This window comes from Mercenaria mercenaria, chromosome 12 (assembly GCF_021730395.1).
Source record: "Mercenaria mercenaria strain notata chromosome 12, MADL_Memer_1, whole genome shotgun sequence".
NCBI classification, from domain to species: Eukaryota; Metazoa; Mollusca; class Bivalvia; order Venerida; family Veneridae; genus Mercenaria; species Mercenaria mercenaria.
Window position 1 is genome coordinate 22,944,902 of NC_069372.1, and position 25,249 is coordinate 22,970,150.

Below are 25,249 nucleotides of genomic sequence, written 5' to 3' on the forward strand. Positions count from 1 at the left end.
TACTTGGTTATGTCATTTAAAAATGAACATAACTAATAGGTTGCTATCCAGGTATATGGTATACCTGTTTAGAACTTAAATTAACATTAAAACTGATGAGATTGTTTTATATAAAAAAAGTAGTTTCTTTTTTTATGGGATATTATGTAGGCCTAATATAATTATATAAATAATTAAAATTTATCTAAACACTGAAAAACAAAACTGATTTACCTGTTTTAAAACAATAAGTTTAATTTTGAAAAAAAAATATATGCCTTACAAAATTATTAACCCTTAACCTGCTATATTTCTCTAATGGACTGGTCCATCTTTCAATTTGGACAGTACCACTTATTACTCAAAGGGGTTTTCACTGAAAATTTACTGACTGAATAGCGAACAGTGTAGACCATGATCAGACTGCACGGATGTGCAGGCTGATCTTGGTCTGCACTGGTCGCAAAGGCAGAATCATCTGCCGCCAGCAGGCTAAGGGTTAAATAGTGAATAAAATATATTTTAAAGAAATTAAGATACATGTATAATTGTAAATATCAATCACTCACAGCTTTAACTTCCACAATAGCTGAGTTCACTTCCATTGTTATTCTTAAATGTTGCTTTCTTTCTAGTCAATTAGCTCCAATTAACAAACAGTTGCACATATCTCTTAATTCTATTACAAATGTAACCCTGGTGCCAGGTATGTTGAACAGGTAGCTTTTCCAAATATTTTCAGCAGAGCAACCAGGGAGAAACAATAGATTTATCAGCCAATCACATCTAGTCATTTCTGACAGTATCATGCAAAATAAGTGCTTGTAAAAGTCACTAATTATTAACCAAATTGAGAAGTTTTTAGAGTTAATGAATCATGGAAAATCCTGCCAACTCCCAGATACTAGAAGATAACTAAGAAAAATATACAATAATTATGCAGTTAACAAAAATTTAATAATTATATAAAAAAAAAATTCATAATATGTGGCAATGATGTTGTCAATATTCTGGGGTTTACATTAGGGAGACATTCTATGCTAAGAAATTTCAAATTATTTTTAGATATGTACAACCAGACATGTCATCAACAAAACTAATGTTGAGTCAAGTGATAAAATATCTTAAGGTTGCAACGAGATTAGCAAAGTGCTCAACCTTTCATGGGTTATTAGCAAGCCAAACAGAGAAAAAATAAGGGAAACAGCCAGGGCTCCACTAGAATTGCATGATCCAAACATCGAAAATATAAGGGAAACAGCCAGGCCTCCACTAGAATTGCTTGATCCAAACATAGAAAATATTAGGGAAGCAGCCAGGGCTCCAATTGAATTGCTTGATGCAAACATAGGAAATATAAGAAAAACAGCCAGGGCAACACTAGAACTACATGATAAAAACAGAAAATATAAAGGAAACAGCCAGGGAAACACTAGAATTGCATGATCCAAACATAGGAAATATAAGGGAAACAGCCAGGGCAACACTAGAACTACATGATAAAAACATAAAATATAAAGGAAACAGCCAGGGCAACACTAGAATTGCATGAACCAAACATAGGAAATATAAGGGAAACAGCAAGGGCAACACTAGAATTGCATGATCCAAACAAAGAAAATATAAGGGAAACAGCCAGGGCAATACTATAATTGCATGATCCAAACATAGGAAATATAAGGGAAACAGCCATGGCAACACTAGAATTGCATGATCAACACATAGGAAATATAAGGGAAACAGCCAGGGCAACACTAGAATTGCATGATAACAAGAGGACCATGATGGTCCTGAATCACTCACCTGTCCCCACAAAACCCAGTTTTGAACTGAGTATGACGTCGTTTTTTCTATTATTTGACATAGTGACCTAGTTTTTGAGCTCATGTGACCCAGTTTTGAACTTGACCAAGATATCATCAAGATAAAAATTCTGACCAATTTTCATGAAAATCCATTGAAAAATATGGCCTCTAGAGAAGTCACCAGGTTTTTCTATTATTTGACCTAATGACCTAGTTTTTGAAGGCATGTGACCCAGTTTTGAACTTGACCTAGATATCATCAAGGTGAACATTCTCACCAATTTTCATGAAGATCTCATGAAAAAATATGGCCTCTAGAGAGGTCACAATTTTTTTCTATTTTTAGACCTACTGACCTAGTTTTTGACCGTACGTAACCCAGTTTCAAACTTGAACTAGATATCATCAAGATGAACATTCTGGCCAATTTTCATGAAGATCCATTGTAAAATATGGCCTCTAGGGAGGTCAAGAGGATTTTCTATTTTTAGACCTACTGACCTAGTTTTTGACCGCAGTTGACCCAGTTTCGAACAGATCCCATGAAAAATATCACCTCTAGAGAGGTCACAAGGTTTTTTATTATTGGACCTACTGACCTAGTTTTTGATGGCATGTGACCCAGTTTCGAACTTGACCTAGATATCATCAAGGTGAACATTCTGACCAATTTTCATGAAGATCCATTGTAAAGTATGGCCTCTAGAGAGGTCACAAGGTTTTTCTATTTTTAGACCTACTGACCTAGTTTTTGACCGCAGTTGACCCGGTTTCGAACTTGACCTAGATATCATCAAGACGAACATTCAGACCAATTTTCATACAGATCCCATGAAAAATATGGCCTCTAGAGAGGTCACAAGTTTTTTTTTATTATTTGACCTACTGACCTAGTTTTTGATGGCACGAGCCCAGTTTCGAACTTAACCTAGATATCATAAAAGTAAACATTCTGACCAATTTTCATGAAGATCCGTTGAAAAGTATGGCCTCTAGAGAGGTCACAAGGTTTTTCTATTTTTAGACCTACTGACCTAGTTTTTGACCATAGCTGACCCGGTTTCGAAGCTGACCTAGATATCATCAAGATGAACATTCAGACTAACTTTCATACAGATCCCATGAAAAATAAGGTTTTTTTATTATTTGACCTACTGACCTAGTTTTTGATGGCACGTGACCCAGTTTCGAACTTGACCTAGATATCATCAAGATAAACATTCTGACCAACTTTCATAAAGATCCCATGAAAAATGTGACCTCTAGAGTGGTCACAAGCAAAAGTTTACGGACGGACGCATGGACGACAGACGCCACGTGATCACAAAAGCTCACCTTGTCACTTTGTGACAGGTGAGCTAAAAACAGAAAATATAAAGGAAACAGCAAGGGCAACACTAGAAATGCATGATCCAAACATAGAAAATATAAGGGAAACAGCCAGGGCAATACTATAATTGCATGATCCAAACATAGGAAATATAAGGGAAACAGCCAGGGCAACACTAGAATTGCATGATCAACACATAGGAAATATAAGGGAAACAGGCAGGGCAACACTAGAATTGCATGATCAACACATATGAAATATAAGGGAAACAGCCAGGGCAATACTATAATTGCATGATCAAAACATAGGAAATATAAGGGAAACAGCCAGGGCATCACCAGAATTGCATGATCCAAACATAGAAAATGTAAGGGAAACAGCCAGGGCAACACTAGAATTGTTTGAATCAAACATAGAAAATAATGAAACAGCCAGTGTGCCACTAGAATGACATGATCCAAATAACGAAGATATACGGGAAGCAGCCACGGCACAACTTGAATTGCATTATCAAAACAATGAAGATATAAAATAAACAGCCAGGGCACAAGTAGAATTGCATGATCCAAACAACGAAGATATAAGGGAAACAGCCAGGGCACCACTAGAATTGCATGATCCAAACAACAAAGTTATAAGAGAAACAGCCAGGGCACCACTAGAATTGCTTGATAAAAACATGGAAAATATAAGGGAAACAGCCAGGGCACCACTAGAATTGCATGATCCAAGCATGGAAAATATAAGGGAAACAGCCAGGGCTCCACTAGAATTGCATGATCCAAACATAGAAAATATAAGGGAAGCAGCCAGGGCACAACTAGAATTGCATAATCCAAATATAGAAAATATAAGGGAAACAGCCAGGGCAATACTAGGACTGCTTTATCCAAACATAGAAAATATGCTAAAATAGCCAGGGCAACACTTGAATTGCTTGATTCAAACATAGAAGATATAAGGGCAGCAGCCAGGGAACAACTAGAATTGCATAATCCAGTCAGAAAATAGAAGAATAGCATGTGGACCACTTGAAATGCTTGATCAAAACATTAAAAGAAAAAGTTAACTATATTCTCGACTGACTACATATACATGCTATTTTTCCTGTTACATACTTATTTTTCATTGTGAATATGGATAAGAAGTAACATTCAGAAATTTCAAGCTCTGTTGGATGAGCTAATTTTTATCAGCTGAAAACCACAAAAAGTAGGGGGCATGGAGTACATATGACACTGCTGAATAATACTAAGATAGCACTATCTTGTCCCTATATCTTGATTCAGAAGATTATGCAAGCAGTTTCTGTTTGTGATACCTTTTACAGCGACAGGTCTCAAACACAATGACCTTATCATATCCTGTATCAGTATGAATGCAAACACCAAACAATGCTCATCTGATACTACTTTCCTTATCTATCCTTGCCCAGAAAGGAGACCAGTATCTGACTGGTTACTTCTGAGAACAATCTGATATTAACTAATGGTAAGGTATTTTTATATCTAATTTTTTATTCTTCATGAAAGTTTTATCATCTTTTTTATTCTTTGTGAAATTTTAACATAATATAAAACCAATGGTAAGGTTACTGTCTTACCTGGGTTTCTGAACAGTTTTATATTCTTGTACCTTACCAAAAAGGGTAAAACACACTGTTCTTATTTCAAAAGACCAAAAGTTCATATATAAGAACCACAGGATGCCCACGGGCAACATGTCGAGCCCGCCAGGTGTCAAAAGGACTTACAGCATCATGTTTTGACCTTTGACCTCTAAGTATGATTTTGAGCTTTAAGGTAGTGGTCTGGGAGTTGCACGCAACACTCTGTCTTAATGAGGCAAACATTTATGCCAAATAGCCTTAAATGACCTTTTGACCCCCAAGTATGACCTTGACCTTTGAGATACAGACCCACATTACACTCCGTTTCACAGAGGTGAACAAATGGCCTGGACAAGCTCTAAAATGACCTTTGACCCCTGTGACCTTGACCTTTTAGATAGCAGCCTGGGTTAAGTTAAACATTTATGCCAAATATAAACAAGATTCCTCAATGCATGTCAAAGTTATGGCCAGACAAGATCTGACATGACCTTTGACCTCTAACTGTGGCCTTGACCTTTGAGATAGGAACCTGGGGTTTACACAAGACACTTTGTCTTATAGAGGTTAACATTCATGCCAGATATAAACAAGATTGCTCCATGCATGTCAAAGTTATGGTCCAGAAAAACTGGAAAGACACACGGACAGATTCACACATGCACGGACGGACGCATGCATGCACATACACCAAACAGCTATTTGGACAACTATGTTTTCGCTTCCGCAAGCGGGCTCGACAAAAAAAGTAAATACACATCTTTTCTGTTACAAAATGTCTAAAAACTAGTTGTACAACAAGAGCTGTCACAGGAGACAGTGTGCTCAACTATTTTGATGCTGGATAGTGAAATTGGGTACATCTGAGGAAGCTGGAGCTGTCACTGGAGTGTTTAATAACTCAAATGTGGATGAAGATATTGGACAATAGCTTCAGTCTCAAAAATTTAAATCAGTATAAAAGGAACATAATTCATGGAAAACTTCTGCAAAAGTAATGCATCATGTGTCATATTATGCGGCTAATAATTCGGAACAACTATCTTAAGTTTTAATCAAATTTATTTAGTAATACTGGAGATACAACAAAAGTGCATCACAACTTGAATCAGAAATTCTGTTAGTAAAAAGCGGGCATAACTCAGAACATACTGGTGCCGGCATTATCGAACTTGTATAACAGTATGATATGAGTGATGATGTGGAACAACCATTTTAAGTTTGATTAAATCCATTTAGCTACAGCAGAGATATAAAAAGCATCAAAATTAAACTTTCTAAGTAAAAAGGGGATATAATTCATAAAACATTTGTGCCAGAGTGACTGACCTTGTGCCATATGAGGCGGATGATGACCTGAAAAAACTAATTTAAGTTTTGATCAAATTCATTAAGTAATGACAAAGATATAGAGAAAGTGCACCACAATTAACCTGAAATTCTAAGTAAAAAGTGGGCATAATTCATGAAATATTGGTGGAAGAGTTATGGCACTAGTATCATAATTATGATGTGGATGATGATATAGTACAACTGTTTTAAGTTTGAATCAAATCCATTTGGTAATAACAGAGATAAAGTGAAAGTGCATCAAAACTTCAACCTGAAATTTTAAGTACAAAAGGGGGATAACTCATAAAATACAGGTGTCACAGTTATGGCCCTTGTGTCAAATGATGTGTGATGATGTGGAACAACTATTTTAAGTTTGGATCGAATCCATTTAGTAATAACTGAGAAAAAGTGGAAGTGCACCAAAACTTTAACCTGAAATTCTAAGTAAAAAGGGGGATAGTTCATGAAATATTGGTGCTAGAGTTATGATCCTTGTGCCATATGATGTGGGTGATTATGAGGAACAACCATTTAAAGTTTGAAGCAAATTCATCAAGTAATAACAAAGATAAAGAGAAACTTTATCCAAATTGTGGACACTGAAGGACGCCGACGCCAACACCGACGCCGGGTCTAGTAGGATAGCTCTCCATACTTTGTATAGTCAAGCTAAAAACCAAAAAGGGAAAAGGCACACCATTCCTTTTTAGAAACAATCTGAAAATTGCTTGTATAAAAGTCAGAAAGGGAACACACACACCATTCCTGTTGAAAAGATCTAAAAATAATGTTACTTAGAATCAAAAAGGGAACAATTTCACTCCATTCATATTCAAAAAGATGTAGAAACTGCTTGTATCTGAACCATAAAGGGAAAATGCACAACATTTCTTATTTCAATAATTTAAAAATTACTGTATTTCAGCAGCATTTACTGTATAACAAGAGGGCCAAGATGGCCCTAAGTCGCTGAGTAATATACAATAACAGTCTAAACATGTTTTACCTATTGATTTCATGGAGACAAATATTCTGACCAATTTTCATTTAAGATTGGACCAAAAAACGTGGCCTCTTGAGTGTTAACAAGCTTTTCCTTTGATTTGACCTGATGACCTAATTTTTGGCCCGACATGACCCAGTTACGATCCAGGCCAAGAGATCATCCAGATAATCATTCTATGCAAGCTTGTATCAAATCAAAGCATAAATGAAACCCCTATATGGCTGAAAGGGCCAAAATAGAAAATTTTGCCCCTTTCAGGGGCAGTAACTCTAGAACCCATGAGGGAATCTAGCCGGATTTCGAAAAGAACAAAGATCTTATTGTGACTTAAGTTGTGTGTAAATGTGGTTAAAAGCAAATATAAAATGTCACTTCTATCATGTTCACAAGGTAAAAATTAATTTTTTTTTGCTCTTTCAGTGGTCAGTCAGGGGACGTAACTCCGGAACCTATGATTGGATCTGACAGATTCATCATGGAATCCAAGATTTATTGTTGTTGAAGATATTTTGCAAGTTTGTATCAAATCAAACCATAAATGAAGTCTCTGTATGGCTGCAAAAGCCAAAATAGCAAATTTTGGCCCTTTAAGGGGCCGTAACTCTGGAACCCATGATGGGATCTAGCCAGTTTTCAAAAGGAACTGAGATATTATGCCAATACAAATTGTGTGCAAGTTTAATTAAGTTGATTGCAAAATGTGGTCTCTATCGTGTTCACAAGGTAAAAATAGCAAATTTTGGCCCTTCAAGGGGCCATAACTCTGGAACCCATGATGGGATTGGGCCAGTTTTCAACAGGAACTGAGATATTATGCCAATACAAGTTGTGTGCAAGTTTTATTAAAGTTGATTGCAAAATATTGTCTCTATTGTGTTCACAAGCCAAAAATAGCAAATTTTGGCCCTTTAAGGGGCCATAACTCTGGAACCCATGATGGGATCTGGCCAGTTTTCGAAAGGAACCTAGATATTATGCCAATACAAGTTGTGTGCAAGTTTGATTAAAAATTGATTGCAAAATGTGGTCTCTGTCCTGTTCACAAGAAATTGTGAACGGACGGCCGACGGACAGACGACGGACAAAATAGATCACAAAAGTTTACCCTGTCACGTGACAGTTGAGCTAAAAAGAATTTTTGCCACCTACATATATTCAAAGTTTTTGCTGCAAAAGTATACAGATTGGCACTGGCTGAAGAAACTATTACTTTTTCTGTTGAACAGCTGCATGTTGCCAGCATTTCCATTAAAATTACTTCTTAACATTCTTGGGACAGTTTCAGACAGACATTAGTAAGATTCTTCCAAAGAACATACCAATAAATATTGAATTTTTAACTTTAAAACAGCCATAAAACACTTCTAAAGAAAACAACAGATAAATTAAGTGTAATATGGACAACTTTTAAATAGTAAGCAATTCTGTATGAGAAAAGTAAATAGTAAAGATACTTCTCGAGAGAAAGCGAAAACTAAAATGATTGTTCCAGACAGGCAACTGGCATGCAGATCACACAGTTAATCAACACTGGTTGAGATGAGGAAGAAGGTAAACAAGTTGTAGATATGTCAATGCGAGTTGTGTTACATGTATATGGTGTTATTGTTATGGGGTAACATGTAACATTTTGATAAGAATCTATGTTGTACTGCTATTATGTGTATCTATCCATGTGATCAGGCATAAATGTAAACATATAATAAACAGTGGTTAGGTTCAAGTGCCTTTGTAATGTGAGCAGGTTCATGTACATGTAACAATGTGAGTAGGTAAATGTGCCTGTATGAAGTACAAATGTGAGTAGATTCATGTACATGTAAAATGTGAGCAGGTTCATGTAGATGTACCAATATGAGTAGGTACATGTGCCTGTATGAAGTACAAATGTGAGCAGGTTCATGTACATGTACCAGTGTGAGTAGGTACATGTGCCTGTATGAAGTACAAATGTGAGCAGGTCCATGTACATGTACCAGTGTGAGTAGGTACATGTGCCTGTATGAAGTACAAATGTGAGCAGGTCCATGTACATGTACCAGTGTGAGTAGGTACATGTGCCTGTATGAAGTACAAATGTGAGTAGATTCATGTACATGTAAAATGTGAGCAGGTTCATGTAGATGTACCAATATGAGTAGGTACATGTGCCTGTATGAAGTACAAATGTGAGCAGGTTCATGTACATGTACCAGTGAGAGTAGGTACATGTGCCTGTATGAAGTACAAATGTGAGTAGATTCATGTACATGTACAAATGTGAGCAGGTTCAAGTACATGTACAAATGTAAGTAAGTTGATGTACAAATGCAAGTAGGTTTATGTTCTTTTATGAATAGGTTCATGTACATGTAATGAGAGTACTTTTCAATGTACACGTAAAATATGAGTAGGTTTAAGTGCCTATATAATACACTAATGAAAGTAGGTTTACAAGTATGTATGTACATGTATAAATGTGAGGAGGTTCATATGTCTATATAATGTACCATTATGAGAAGGTATATTATAAATATACAAGTTTGAACAAGTTCATGTACATGTACAAATGTGAGAAGGTTCATGTACATATATTAATGTGAGTAGTTTCATGTACAAATGTGAATATGTCAATGTGCCTGTATTTTGTACCAACATCAGTAGGCTCATGTGCCTGTGGAATGTGTCAGTGTGGATAGATATAATGTACATCTTCCAACGTTAGTAGGTTCACATCCTAAGTATTGTTTGGAAACTGACAAGCTGACTGAACATTATTTCTTAATAATATGCCAGGAGACATTACATAAAACATAACAATATCATGCGTGTTTCATGTAGCACTGTGAATAGGTTCATAACAAATAATGCTGTATGCTAGTGCATTAGTGTGGTGCAACTTATGTATATGTAAATTAAATTTTATTTTATTAAAGTAATTAAATATATCATATACTGTTGTGTTAATATTATATGTACATATATTAAACACATAAATATGCTATGTGTTGAATACCCAAAAGAACAGGCTGCATGCACATGACATTGTGGGATGTGAACAGGATACATACACAAGCATAATGTACTAATGTGAACACATTATATGCACCTGATTGTGTGTTATAAACTGAATGTAAACTTGCAAATTTGTAATGTACCAATGTGAACAGATAATGTGAACACCTTGATGTACAAAATGTGAACAAGGATACGTGTGTGCTGTAAACAGGGAACATACATCCGAGTATTGTACTAATACGAACATGTTACATATACTTAGGTCACACGCATGTGTATAACATACATCTGCATGCAGTTTACACAAACTGAACAGACTGCAGTCTTGTACATATGAGATTAGCTCACATACAAGTACATTTGCGTTTAGTTCTCATGCATTCATATAAATAGGATATACAAACACATGTGTAATGCACTAATTTTATAGGCAAGTTACACAATATAATGTATATATGTGTAATAATCTGATTATAGGTCAAATAGAAAGCAACAAACGTAGAGTGTAAACATTTATTATCACAGCAAAAGGTATTAGTAAAGAGAATGTGGTCTAAATGCAATCAATAATATCATTATAATTTTTTTTCAAATTGTAAATATAAAATACAAAAAAAATGTAGTTAAATAAATGTAGTAAAAATATAATAAGATTCATGCAATATACACAGTTTCAAGGACTAGAAGAAATATAACTAAAAGCAATAAAATACTGTTAAAGTACATATTTTCGCCGAGTCAAAATTTCGTGAATTTGAAATTTTGAGTATGTTCGCGAGGTTTAATATTTGCGAAATTGTAAAAATGGTATCCTACTTGAATTTGAATTATACTAATGGTGAATATTTATGCCATCGATGATTTATTTTCGTGATATATAGGGCCTCGCGAATATAGCGAAATTTAAACTCTCGCGAAAATTTTTGCTTTTACAGAATGATTTAAGGTATGGGACTCATAATGACACTCAGTAATTTCCATGCTATTACATCTTCACTTTAGTGATTTTGGTATTCTACCATCATAAATGTAGCTCAACACCAACATGGGTTTTTGTAAGCAAGAGTGACATGATGGCCGTATGTCACTCACCTGACTCAAATGGGAACATGTTGCTTATAATTCAATTATTGTAGTTACACTAACCTTGACCTCTCAAATGCATGAAATTATTTTAGAATTGGGCCAGTGATATTTACAAATAGGGTGATATTTTTCTTACAGTTTTTTTTTCTTTATAATTTTGCCTAAATAAAACAAACGACCACCTTGAAATGGATAAGTTTGACCTAAGGGTCATGATTTGAACGCATTTTGAAGATTATGACTTATCTTCAAAGTTTTTCCATTATTAGTCTACGTGAAACAAGTGAACCCCAGGCTGGGGTCAGTTTTGATTAGAAGGGCATGATTTGAAAGAAACTGGTAGAGGAGCATTAGACGATGTTACAAACCAAATATCTAAGCTCTGGGTCTTGTAGCTTCAGATAAAAAGCTTTTAAAACTTTTTCTTACATAAACAAGTGACCCATAGGTGGGGCTTTTTTTTCACCCCAGAAGCATGATTTGAATAAACTTTGTAGAGGATCACTTAGCAATGCTACATGCAAATATCTTAGCTCCATGGCTTGAGATTTTAGACAAGAAGATTTTTAAAGTTTTTCTTATATAAAATACAAGTGGCACCTAGGTGGGACCGAACTGGATCCCAGAGGTATAATTTGGACAAACTTGGTAAAGGACCTGCATGCAAAGCAACATTCCAAAGATCTAAGCCCAATGTCATTACATTTCTGACAAGAAGATTTTTTAAATTTTTCCTCTATAAGTCTAAGTAAAACAAGTGAACTCCAGGGTGGGGCATTTGAACAAACTTGGTAGAGGATCACTACAAAATGCTACATGCCAAATATCTAAGCTCTAGGCCTCAAGGTTTAATACAAGATTTTTTTTTCAAGTTTTTCCTATACAAGTCTATGTAAAGTGACCATTTTTTTTTTTTGACAAACTGGAAAAAATTGAACAATCTTGGTAGAATGTCAAACAAGGAAGTTTTAGATGAACTTATTACAAAATTGGGGAAAGCAGTATCTGACAAGAAGACTTTCAATTCCTAGTATATACATGCAGGGAAAAGTGAACAAGCTCTTTAGCACCCATGTTTTTCATCAAATCAGAGTAATTTGAAAAATCTAGGTAGACAGTTCCCTAAGGAATATTTCTGTCTAAATTATTGTGAAGTCTGGCAAATGGTTTCTGAGAAGAAGATTAATTCTAAGTTTTTCTTTTCTGTTACCATGACAACCACAGTTCTGTATGGAATAAAATTCTTTGAACAACTTTGGTAGAAGGTCATCCAAGGAACATCCAGGCCAAGTTTTATCAACTTCCACCAAAAGTAGCTCACCCTAAGCACTTTGTTCTCAGCTGAGCTGAAACCATGAATGCCGTAATACAGAAAATACATTAGCCGATTGTCATTACCGATCCAGTACTTTAAACATATCTTCAAGAACAGTTCATCTTGTGTGCATAATGTCATCTAAAACAGTTCATCTTGTGCACAAAATATCATTTAAAACAGTTCCTCTTGCATGCAAAATGTCATCTAAAACAGTTCATCTTGTATGCTAAAACAGTTCATCTTGTGAATAAAATGTCATCTAAAACAGTTCATCTTGTGAATAAAATGTCATCTAAAACAGTTCATCTTGTATGCTAAAACAGTTCATCTTGTGTGCAAAATGTCATCTAAAACAGTTCAACTTGTGCATAAAATGTCATCTAAAACAGTTCATATTGTGTGCATAATGTCATTTAAAGCAGTTCATAATGTGTGCATAATGCCATCTAAAACAGTTCATCTTGTATGCATGTCATCTAAACAATTCATACTGTGTGCAAAACGTTATCTAAAATTATTCATCTTGTGTGTACAAGCTATACATGTAATGTCATCTAAAATGGGTGGAAAGATGATGTGAAAGTTTAGGAGAAAATGACTTTTAAAGACATGGTCATACATTTCTTATCTATACAAAGCATTTCTAATGCCATTCATACATGATTGTGTAACTAAACTCAACAGAAAAAAAAACATTTTTCTCTGAATAAATTCAAAGCAAATTCATCTAATGTGCAATCCATTCATTCAAATGAAGAAGAATGTAAAATAAACATAATAGCATTTCTTTCAACTTTAAATCAGCTCCTTCAAAATTGTATATAAAAGTGATACTGACATTGAAGAAGTACTGCATTCACAGATTTATGTAAACAAAAAGGGCTGTAAATCTGAAATGGAAATACTATGTGCACATATTCATTATACTGATAGTTTGATAACTACAAATACCGTTCAACTTCTTTAAAGACATTCTCAAAGTAAACTATCATTCAAACACCACTTGAACACAAAGTCTATATACAATGCCATTAAATGTATTTTTTTTACTTTTTCAATAATGTACCAGTCCATTGTAATAAAATGGGCAATTTAGTTTTAAAAAAAAACACTAAAAATCTTAACAAATATCACAGTCTATACTGATATATGCCTTGGAATTATCACCATCATTTTCCTTCTTTTTTTATATTGCATGGCCTCCAAAATCCTTCTTCTATATAATCATTCATCTTTATTTAAGTTCTGTTTTCCTCAGAATCAAAAACAATATCACTGTCTTCATCACCTGACTCCTCATCATCTTTCTTGCTGGCACTTTCAGTACTGAAACCACTCTCGTCTTTACTGTTTGTTTCAATGCTATCCAAAAAATATTCGTCCTCTTCATCTACTGTATTGAGGAAACCGCCACAATCTAAATCACCATTTGTCTCATTACCATTTGCACTTTCTGCTTTAAACTCATCAAAATCACTCAAGTCGTCACTTGAATCATTGTCGCTCTCTTCCAAGAATTCAACACCTTCATTACAGTTATTTGCAGTATTCTTGCAATCACTGCATATATCTTTAGTTTTCTTTATATCTTTGTCATTTTGAGTCTGAAATATACCAAAACTGATAGCTGTTACTGATTGAAAAATGAAGGTCAGAAAGTGTACACTTGTTAATATTTACACTCAAAATGTGTTTCCTACGATGATGGAATATGTAGCTATTGGATTTCACTCTCCCACCCTCAAAAAATATATAATTGGCCCTACAGCTGGAAAATCTTAGTGGTGAAAAGTGTTTCCTACGTACTATGAAGGTATATGTAGCTTCTGCATTTCAATTTCCATGAAATTCCCATAAAATTATTGTCCCTGAAGACTGAACAGTTTAAAGATGACAATGGTCAATTACAACTTGTTCACATATGTAACATTGTAATACGAGACATAAGAATTTTACCAGACGTTGCCAATGGAAAGCATGATGTTAGAAAATGTTTACTGTTCCAACAGTTATTGTTACTTGATAATTTTATTCCTTCAGAAATCTGTAACTTCAAAACTAAGCAACAGAGCATTGATTAAAACATATTTGCTTATCTGTAATGCTTTATGATAGAACAATGCCATGCAAATAAAGCTTGAATGTTACGCATGACATATCATTGTATCAAACAGATTTAACCTTTAGCCTGCTGGGCACAATTGATTCCGCCTTTGCGACCAGAGTAGATCATGATCAGACTGCACATCTGTGCAGTCTGATCATGATCTGCACTGTTCGCTATTCAGCTGGTATCTTTTTGGTAAGCACCCCTTTTAACAGTTAATGGTACTGTCCAAATTGGAAGATGGATAAGCTCATTATAGAAATTCAGTAGGGTAAGGGTTAAAGCAAGTCAAATAGTCAAACTCAAAAAGACATCAACATTTACAGTGTTTTTGTCATGTATGGCTGATTAGCCAATAGAACAAGGAGAATGAAATAAGAAATAAGAGCTGTCAGAGGACAACAATGCTCAACTATTCACCAGCCTTGGTCAACTGAATAATTTTGTAAAAAATGCAAAATAGAGTTATGGAGCCTGTGCAATGTTAGTCAGTTCTTCACAGTGAATAAGTGTGTGAAGCTTCTATCGATTCCCACACATGGTTACTGAGATACCAGCTTACATACAAGAAACCTTTACTAAATCAGGATGCTGACGTCGACAATTTGGGCGAGAAGTCAAGCTAAATATGCAATATTAGCATTATTTACAAAAACATCCTTGTCATGCCTCATTTAAAAGAAAGATAATAGAATACTTACTTTAGAATATCCTTCTGGCAAAGGAACGTCAAACACTATAGCTGGATTTGTAGGGTCATATGAGTGTGTACATGTAGACGCATTGATGAAGGTTGTCGTCCCATCAGTTCTTATACCATAACCTGAAGAGTCAAACTTAAGTGATAATTTTATCTAGAGTCAGAAATCAGACATGCATCAGACGTGCACCTTGTCAGCTAGCAAAGACAATACTGACCACTTCTTGGACTATCCAACCACAAGAATGTTGCACAAAAAATAGTTCTGAAATAGGACTATCCACAAAATGTAATCCAAACCCTATTCGTTTTATTTCTAAATTTTCAAATCCATGCCTAAGTAAAGCCCTCATCCACCCTTAACCTTTAGCCTACTGCCTGCAAGTGATTCTGCCTTTGCTATTCATGCAGACCAAGATTAGCCTGCACCATTCGTCCGTGAAAACTGATCATGGTCTGCACTGTTTGCTATTCAATCAGTAAATTTTCAGTTAATACTCCTTTGAATAGTATATGGTATTGCTTGAAATGAATGATGGATCAGTCCATTTTTGGTATTTAGCAGCCAAAGGTTAAAAAGCCACTATAGCCAAAACCAACAAATTTTAGACCATTGAAAATTAACTGTTTTCACAGTACAGTATTAATTTGAATCATATTAAATCTTTAGTGTAAGTATAATTTAGGTACTTCATCATCAAGTAAAAAATACGCAATACATTAAGCATTAATTGTATTAGTTAAAATTAAATATAAACAAGAGCTCGTCGAACACGAAATGCCCCCCTTGATGCATTCAGTAATTGCACAAGGAACAGCAATTATATGCTCACTGTATTATATAAAACAAAAGTTCTACCATTCTGGTTTGATCTGACCTTGACCTTTAACCTATTAACCTAACAAGAGATTACAGAGTGATCCTGGCGCCATCCACTGAGCCATTTTTGAATGTTTCAAATTTAAAGACTAGCTCAAGGTCAAAATCAATGTCAAATTTCATTTCGGTACAAAACAATGTGTATGTGGTCCAAATTTGAAAGCTGTGGCTTGAGAAATGTGAAAGCAGGTCACTAGATCAATTTCAAGGTCAAAGTTCATTTCAGTAGACAGAACTATGCATGTACTTCAAATCTGAAGGCTGTAGCTTGAGAAATGTGAAAGTAGGTCACTAGGTCAAAATCAATGTCAAATTTTATTTTGGAACAAAAAACTATGCATGTGGTCCAAATTTGAAGGCTGTAGCTACAGAAATGTGAAAGTAGGTCACTAGGTCAAGATCAAGGTCAACTCATGTCAAGGTTCATCTTGCCACTCAAAACTATACATGTGGTCCAAATTTGAAGGCTGTAGCTTCAAAAATGTGAAAGTAGGTCACTAGGTCAAAATCAAGGTCAAATTTTATTTCGGAACACAAAACTATGCAAGTGGTCCAAATTTGAAGCCTGTACCTTCAGAAATGTGAAAGTAGGTCACTAGGTCAATCTCAAGATCAAAGTTCATTTCAGTACACAAAACTATGCTTGTGGTTCAGATTTGAAGGCTGTAGCTTGAGAAATGTGAAAGTAGGTCACTAGGTCAAAATCAATGTCAAACTTATTTCGGAACAAAAAACTATGCATGTGGTCCAAATTTGAAGGCTGTAGCTACAGAAATGTGAAAGTAGGTCACTAGGTCAAGATCAAGGTCAACTCATGTCAAGGTTCATCTTGCCACTCAAAACTATACATGTGGTCCAAATTTGAATGATGTAAGTTATGGACATGAAGGTTCTAAGTTTTTCCCTATATAAGTCTACATGAACCATATGACCCCTGGGGCGGGGCCATATTTGACCCTAGAGGGATAATTTGAACAAACTTGGTAGAGAAGCACTAAATGATGCTACATTACAAAATATCAAAGCCATAGCCTTTGTGGTTTGGACAAGAAGATTTTCAATGTTTTTCCCTATATAAGTCTAGGTAAAGCATGTGACCCCCTAGGACGGAGCCATATTTGACCCTTGGGGAATAATTTGAACAATCTTAGTAGAGGACCACTAGATGATGTCATAAACAAAGTATCAACGCCCTAGCCCTGTGGTTTGGACAAGAGGTTTTTCGAAGTTTTTTCCTATATAAGTCTATATAAACCATGTGACCTCCGGGGTGGGGCCATATTTGACCCCTGGGAAATAATCTGAACAATCTTGGTAGAGGACCACTAGATTTTGCTACATACCAAATATCAAAGCCCTAGGCCCTATGGTTTTGGACAAGAAGATCAGAAACCGTTTTAACTGTTCCATGTATGTGACCTTGACCTTTGACCTAATGACCTCAAAGTCAATAGGGGTCATCTGCTAGTCATGGCCAAACTAACTATCAATTTTCCTGACACTAGGCCCAAGCATTCTAGAGTTATTGCCTAGAAACCATTTTACTGTTTCTGGTCACTGTGACCTTGACTTTTGACATACTGACCTTAAAATCAATAGGGGTCATCTGCTGGTCATGACCAACCTCCTTATCAATTTTCGTGACCCTAGGCCTCAGTGTTCTTGAGTTATCATCTGGAAACCGTTTTACTGTTCAGAGTCACTGTGACCTTGACCTTTAACATACTAACCTCAAAATCAATAGGGGTCATCTGCTGGTCATTATCAACCTCCCTATCAACTTTTGTGACCCTAGGCCGAAGCGTTCTTGAGTTATCATCCGGAAACCGTTTTACTGTTCAGGGTCACTGTGACCTTGACCTTTAACATACTGACCTCAAAAACAATAGGGGTCATCTGCTGGTGATTACCAACCTACCTATCAACTTTCATGATCCTAGGCCCAAGTGTTCTTGAGTTATCATCCGGAAACCGTTTTACTATTCAGGGTCACTGTGACCTTGACCTTTGACACACAGACCTCAAAATCAATAGGGGTCATCTGCTGGTGATGACCAACCTCCCTATCAACTTTCATGATTCTAGGCCCAAGTGTTCTTGAGTTATCATCCGGAAACCGTTTTACTATTCAGGGTCACTGTGACCTTGACCTTTGACATACAGACCTCAAAATCAATAGGGGTCATCTGCTGGTGATGACCAACCTCCCTATCAACTTTCATGATCCTAGGCCCAAGCGTTCTAGAGTTATCATCCGGAAACGGATTGGTCTACATTCCGACCGACAGACCGACCGACATACCGACCGACCGACATCTCCAAAACAATATACCCCTCCTTCTTCAAAGGGGGGCATAATAAGCCTAATATTAATAACTGTCCTTTTTTCAAATTGTCTAGCAAAAGATATCAAAACAATCTAATATAATTAGCGAAGTAAATATTTATACCTTCATGTATATGCCCATACACGTGATATTTTGGTTTAACACGAGTCTGTACGGTGTTGAGTAAGTCAACACAACCAACATGGTCCTCCGAGGGCCCGCCAGCAAGTCTCTTCAATTTGTAAGCAACACCAACATTTACATTGTCACCATAACCTGTAAAACAAATCACACATGCAAAGTAGCGATAATCTGATTTATAAGGGCGTCATAGAATCTTGAAAAAATGGTTCACAATCTGAGCATCGACTTTCCAAAAATGAGATAGAATCGTGAGTTCTAACCCAATTTCCTGCTGGCGGCAAGTGATTATACCTTTGCGACCAATGCAGACCAAGATGAGCCTGCAGTTCCATGCAGTCTGATCATGGTCTGCACTGTTTGCTGTTCAGTTAGTAAATTATCAGTGAACACCCATAAAACAAAAAATGGTACTGCGAAAATTTAATGATAGACCAGTCCATTTTAGAAATTTAGGATAAAGGTTAAAATCTAGTAAACCATTACTGTTAGATATTGTGAAACTGCTACAACAAATGCATATGCTATCTATAGTCAAACTAGAAAAAGGACTATTACATTGAAACATTTGACCATCTGTAGTTTTACTTCAAGAAAGTCTCATCTGGAAATAAAATACATGGCGCTGTTTTAAGTGTGTGGAGGCTGAAGACTTTAACCTTTACCCTGCTAAATTTCTAGAACGGACTGGTTCATCATTTAATTTGGGCAGTACCACTTCTTATCAAAAGGGGTGTTTACTGAAAATTTACTGACTGGATAACGAACAGTGCAGACCATTATCAGCCAGCACATATTCAGTGGTCGCAAAGGCAAAATTCATGTACTTATATTGAAACATGAAATTCAGACATGTAATTAAGAAATAATTTATATAGCAAAACCGTGTTTGAACACTATTTATACACGATGTGCGGTTATATGTTGGGCATAATAATTCACAGCCCTCGTACGAATATAACCTCCTGAGTGTATAAATAGTGTTTAAAAACGGTTCTGGTATAATTATTTTGATTCTAATATATTTTTTTTGTAAAATTTTGATAAAATATGATAGAACTGGTAGGTCATCACGCTCCTTTGTTTATACACACCAGGACCAGAAATGGTCATACGTCTGGCGGAATAGTTCCATTAGGGTACAAATGACCTGGCGAATTTTTCTGCACAGCTAATAAGCAACTCCTTGTGTGTAAAGTAATTAACCCTTACCCTGCTAAATATCTAAAATGGACCAGTCCATCATTCAATTTGGGCCATACCACTTATTATTCAAAGGGGTGTTCACTGAAAAATTACTGACTGAATAGCGAACAGTGAAGACCATGATCAGACAGCACGGATGTGCAGGCTGATCTTGGTCTGCACTGGTCGCAAAGGCAGAATCACTTGCCGCCAGCAGGCTAAGGGTTAAGACACTTATTCTATGTGATGTTTCATTTTAAACATATTTTTAAGTAAAAGCACTATTTCTCAATGCGTACATGATGCTAAATATCACATTGACTTGACATCAACATAATATCATTGTGAGGATTAAAACATATTTAGTCATATTACAATGCAATGTATAAACTATTTACCACAGGGAGGACTATGTGACAGTAAGATATCTGTATCTGTTGGTATCTGGTTCCACTTCTTCATCAAACCAGGACCACGTGGTCGCTGAAATCCCCAGAAACCTCGTCCTACTGTCCTTTGAATACAAGATTTTACATTATTCTCATAAATATATATGATAGGTTTTTTCCGCAAGATTGTGAAGAAAATTTGAACTTTTTTCACTCTGGCAGGACTATTGATGTTATAGGATACTTTGGTATTACTATTCCAATAGTTTGTACAGACATTTTGCATTCTTAAATAGTCATTTGAGTTTGCAAGAGACTTTATTCAAGAATCTAAAACCACCATGAATATTTCTAAACCTACAGGATCTGAACGGACGTCCCCTTTTCAAAGTTGTGTGCAAGAGGTAAAATTGTTGTATATTCCCTAATAAATGCCCTGCTGCTAGTAAATGTCCCACTGCCATATTTTCCAAAATAAATATTTTTTCTAAGTTACTTATAAGGTCATTAGTGAATACCAGCTTTAACTGTTAACCCTTATCCTGCTAAATTTCTATATTTGGGCAGTACTATTAACAGTTAAAAGGCTTACTTAAAAGATACTGACTGAATAGTGAACAGTGCAGATCATGATCAGACTGCACGGGTGTATCAGACATCTATATCTTTAACCAAATTGTCACGGAGAACATACATCGATACCCCACCCAGGGACGGAACTTGTGACCCCGCGATCCATAGATCAATGCTCTGTTGAGCTAAGTGGGCTGGCCAGCATAAGTATGCTTTTCTGAAGATCACCAAAAACACTGACAGCTGAAGGAAATGTCAGTCACAGTTACTGGATTGTAACTGTTATGATCGATGCATGTTATACATACACAAACAATCATAATCCATGGACAGTTCAATCGATCGTTACACCTCTCATGATTTGAAAAGGAATGAAACAAAATGGGCTATACCTTTGGTTACTCAAATGACATGAATAAAAATTAGGGATGGCAACGAATATTCGATTTTTATTAAAAATGAATGGTATTGTGAGAATTTCTTCTAGCGTAAGACATTCATAAAATTGAAATGTACAATTCATAACTTAATCAAGACATCAGGAGTTCTAACTGACCAATCAGAGAGCCTACATTGACAAGTACCTGCCAGTATCCACTTGGGTAAAACAAAGTACTTTTACAATGAACATAATTATAGTAACTTGAGAAATAATTATCATATTATTTCAGAAATCAAATTAAGATATTTGACAACACATGCCACCTAAGATGCTACAAAGTACAAAAAATTGAAGTTTCATTGAAATATTATATAGATTTAATAATTTAATTTCAGTTCAAAGTTTGAGATTTTACACAGGAAATCTATGATAATGTCCAAGTAAAATGTTAATGTAAATGAGTATCGTTCGGTAATGTTTCGGACATGTTAAAATTAGGAATGTATGCAGATAGGTGGCATATTATGAACTGACTATTATACACCTACCAGGGAGTGCCATATATCTTAATGCCATATATTTCAACCATTGAATCTTGCAGGTATATACAGTCTGTAAGCATTTCATGAACAGTTTTCACTCCAAAATGTTGCAGTCCAGATTCATAGTTCCAACCAGGTAATGACAATAATCCTGTGATTTTATTCTTCTTAACATAGTCAAGGTCAAACGTTTTGTCATGATTCCCAGCAATGACCACTTTGTACTTGTGTGGTAAAGTTCCTGTAGCAAAAAGATATAAATTAACTATGTTTAACCATACTAAAAATGCAAAAATTGTCCAAAGATGCAACTTGGCCATTGGCCAGTACCTTAGTTAAGTAAGTGGTTATTAAACTGAAAGTATACATTAAAGATTTTTTTTATCAACAACATCATCATCATGCTTTGACCCCTAACTGTGACCTTGACCTTTGAGACAGGAACCTGTGGTTTGCACATGACACTGTGTCTCATTGAGTTAAACATTCATGCCAAATATAAACAAGATTCCTCAATGCATGTCAAAGTTATGGGCCGGACAAGATCTGACATGACCTTTGACCTCTAACTGTGACCATGACCTCTGAGATAGGAACCTGAGGTTTGCGCATGACACTGTCAAATATAATCAAGACTGCTCCATGCAGCATGTCAGTTATGGTCGGGACAAACAAATCCTGATGGACACACACATACAAGCATGCACGCACATACACCAAACAGCCATTTGGATGTCTTCGATTCCGTATGCGGGCTCGGCAAAAACTGATATAAAGTTTTGAAAAACTGGCATCTAGAATGTGTGAATGTTTGCCAGAATAGCCTTCTAGTGAGAATGAAATTACCAACACTGACTAGGGAACAGAGACAATTTTTTTGTCAACCCAGGGTTTTTCTTTCCTTCTATAATAGGGACCGTTAAAAGGCCCCTTCCCCTCAGAAAATTTCTTTAAAATTGTGCAGTTTTCCCCCAAAATTGAATTTACATCAGGTTTTTTATAATATTCCTCTTTGTCAAAATACTGAGCTATTTCCCACCCCCCCTCCAAATCACAGGCTTGGGCCCCTTCCCCTCTTGGCTAAAAAAACCCATGCATCCAAAAAAAACTGATGACTATAGAGAATATGAAAATAAATCTGTGTTAAAAAGACCTGGAATCTGATAGAAATTATATTAAACTGCCTCTGAAATATGCACAAGAATGCTGCAGTAGCCTGTGCAAAATATGCCAGAAGAGTTTAGGTGTGAATCATTTTGTGAGTGACCAGACAAAAAAAATGTTCTCAAAAGGTAACCTTGACCTTGAAGCTATGGGTCAGGGTCTTGCGCATGACACATCAACTCTTTATAGGGAACATTTGTGCCCAGTAATTTTAAAATTCCTTGATGAATGGCAGAGTTATTGACTGGACAAGAAACAGACCCTGTTAACCTTTGACTTCTAAGTGTGACCTTGACCTTAGAGCTAGGGGTCTGGATCTTGCGCATGACACGTTGTCTCATTATGGTAAACATGTATGCCAAGGTATTTCAAAATCCCTTTCATGGATGGCAGAGTTATGGACCAGACATGAAACAGACCCTGTTAACATTTGACCTCTAAGTGTGAGCTTGACCTTGAAACTAGGGGTCTGGGTCTTGTGCATGACACATCGTCTCATTATGGTGAACATTTATGCAAAATTCCTTTCTGGATGGCAGGATTACAGCCCAGACAAGAATTTACACGGATGCACGGATGTGCGCACGGACTCTCACATGCACGGACGGACAGTACGATTTTAATATGCCCACCTTTTGGGAGAGGGGGGTGGGGGGAGCATAAAAATCGTTTTTCTTAAGAAGTTAAATATTCCAAACAATAGGACATGATTTTATTTTTTCCATTCAATTTTATGGTATTTTTGCTTAACATTATCAAGACTATTCAACCTATAAAGGAAATTTTAATTTTTATTAAAAAATTTATTTTCATGTAATTTAGTTAAACTTGATAAAAGGTTATGTCAACGTCTAATTAATAAAGAAATAGTACAATGAAGAACCATGTTTTCATGTATCGAAGTAATGCCTTGCAGAATTACTTAACTAAAAAGTGTGTACATCTCAAGTTAGTTGTGAGAGTAATTATCTATACAGAGTGTGTGATTTAAGTTTAACAATGTACTAATATCATTTCATTTCTGAAGCGTCTCTATATGTAACAGTATATCAAATGTGGTAGCACTTTTTCCAGGCAGTTGCCAGGTGCCTTGGATGATATACTGATGCTGGGTTTTAACAGAAACGTACATGGGCTTTCCATATTAGAACTGGGTATAACTTACACTTACCAAGGTACTTATTAACAACATCAACTTCATCTGGTATTCCGTTCATAGAAAAGTCTCCAGCATGTAATAATACATCTCCATCTGGAATTTCTAAGTTTCTGAACTGTTCCAACTTTGTGTGAGTATCAGATATGCAAACAAACCGTACATGATTTTCCTTGACAGGTGATTTTGGATCCAACGGTGTGACAGGTTCACAAGTGCACAGCTTTGCTCGTTTCCGCCATGCTTTGTTTGGATTCCCTGCATCTGCATCAGACTTTAGCTTCTCCCTACTACGATCATCATCTATCACTTCTTCTGAGTCTGTGCTACCATAGACTAATTGTGAAAAATAGTCTGAAAGTGACTCCATTGCTACTGCGGTCACACATTTGCTCGTATGTGTAGACTTCTGAAAATAGCTTGAAATAGACTCCAGTGACATTTAACATTTAAAATAATCGCTTGCTCATACCGCTAGAAGACTGAAGAATATCCCAATATGTAATCCGGTAGTGACTAGTGGTAATTGCTAAAAATAGAGGAAATTGCACATTATTTACATCATATTTAGATTAAAATCTGAATAAAGCATCTCGAATTGCAGCTGGTGTTCAAAAATGAGCATAAGTCCATGTCTGACTATGCGTATGATAACGGAGTTATATTTCTATCCACTAACCAGTATCAGATTTTCAATCTTTTTGACAAATGTGCTGTTTACATGGACTCTTCTCTCCGGATGTGGGAATGCTGTCACCGTCTTCGTTATTTCTGCATTTATGTGAAAATTCTGTAGGTCTCATACCACAAGGTTTCATTTCCAAAAAAAAAAAAAAAAAAAAAATTGAAATCGCAAGTCGTTTTTCACTGCCACAAAATATTTCGAAGAGGTAGAGATCTGGTGGGATGGGGAAGGGGAAAAGTCTAGTTCTCATTCATTTTAAAGGGGTTCTATTCTTATAAAATCGTTACACAGTTAGTTAGGCCTATATTCGTTATAATTCTTTGATTAGGCCTATGCTGTTTTCTCATATCCCCAGGGGCTGTTTTATTCCCAATAACAGATTAACTACTTCATAAACAAAATGTTGGTGTAATTTTGTAGCAAATTCACTCGACTTTCAGGCGGATTCATGAGATGTCACAGAAATTATCTCGATTTATTGTTTTGATACAGTATTTGATACCACCCCTACCTCGGAAATGGACCAAGAGTTTCTCGTATTCCCGTGAATTTA

The 25,249-nt window shown here is 35.9% G+C and overlaps 2 protein-coding genes across 7 annotated transcripts in view; both read right to left on the reverse strand.

Annotated features, from left to right (window-relative positions):
* LOC123533184 (filamin-C-like) overlaps positions 1-9,875 on the reverse strand; it is a 32,661-nt gene extending 22,786 nt beyond the window's left edge. The window contains exon 1 of one of the 4 annotated variants that reach the window (XM_053519427.1): positions 549-9,875. In XM_053519427.1, the coding sequence (XP_053375402.1) occupies positions 549-584 (36 nt within the window). In that variant the 5' untranslated portion in view covers positions 585-9,875. The remainder of the gene's footprint in view (positions 1-548) is intronic. The other 3 variants (XM_053519428.1, XM_053519425.1, XM_053519426.1) reach the window with 3 other exon arrangements.
* A 685-nt stretch (positions 9,876-10,560) lies between these two features.
* Positions 10,561-24,824, reverse strand: LOC123533584 (metallophosphoesterase MPPED2-like). Of its 3 annotated transcripts, none has more exons than XM_045315289.2 (7): positions 24,691-24,824; positions 24,027-24,420; positions 21,698-21,932; positions 20,204-20,319; positions 18,603-18,755; positions 15,274-15,395; positions 10,561-14,069 (listed from the first exon to the last, which is right to left on the reverse strand). In XM_045315289.2, exons 2-7 carry the CDS (start codon positions 24,379-24,381, stop codon positions 13,704-13,706), a joined length of 1,347 nt encoding a protein of 448 aa, XP_045171224.2. In that variant the 5' UTR covers positions 24,382-24,420; positions 24,691-24,824; the 3' UTR covers positions 10,561-13,703. The 3 variants fall into 3 exon arrangements, with proteins under 3 accessions (XP_045171224.2, XP_045171223.2, XP_045171222.2); XM_045315288.2 differs by having other exon boundaries at positions 24,027-24,540; positions 24,691-24,783; XM_045315287.2 differs by having other exon boundaries at positions 24,027-24,775.
* Between the last annotated feature and the right edge of the window lie 425 nt (positions 24,825-25,249).

Bases quoted from the DNA above. Each gene is read 5' to 3' on its own strand.
- LOC123533584 (XM_045315288.2), bottom strand. From the start codon at position 24,453: ATGTCACTGGAGTCTATTTCAAGCTATTTTCAGAAGTCTACACATACG. The intron at 18,756-20,203 runs GTAAATAGTTTA...TTTGTTTTACAG, and splicing joins GTCACATAGTCCTCCCTGTG to GTTATGGTGACAATGTAAAT. The intron at 15,396-18,602 runs GTATAAATATTT...TTGACTCTTCAG, and splicing joins GTATGGGCATATACATGAAG to GTTATGGTATAAGAACTGAT.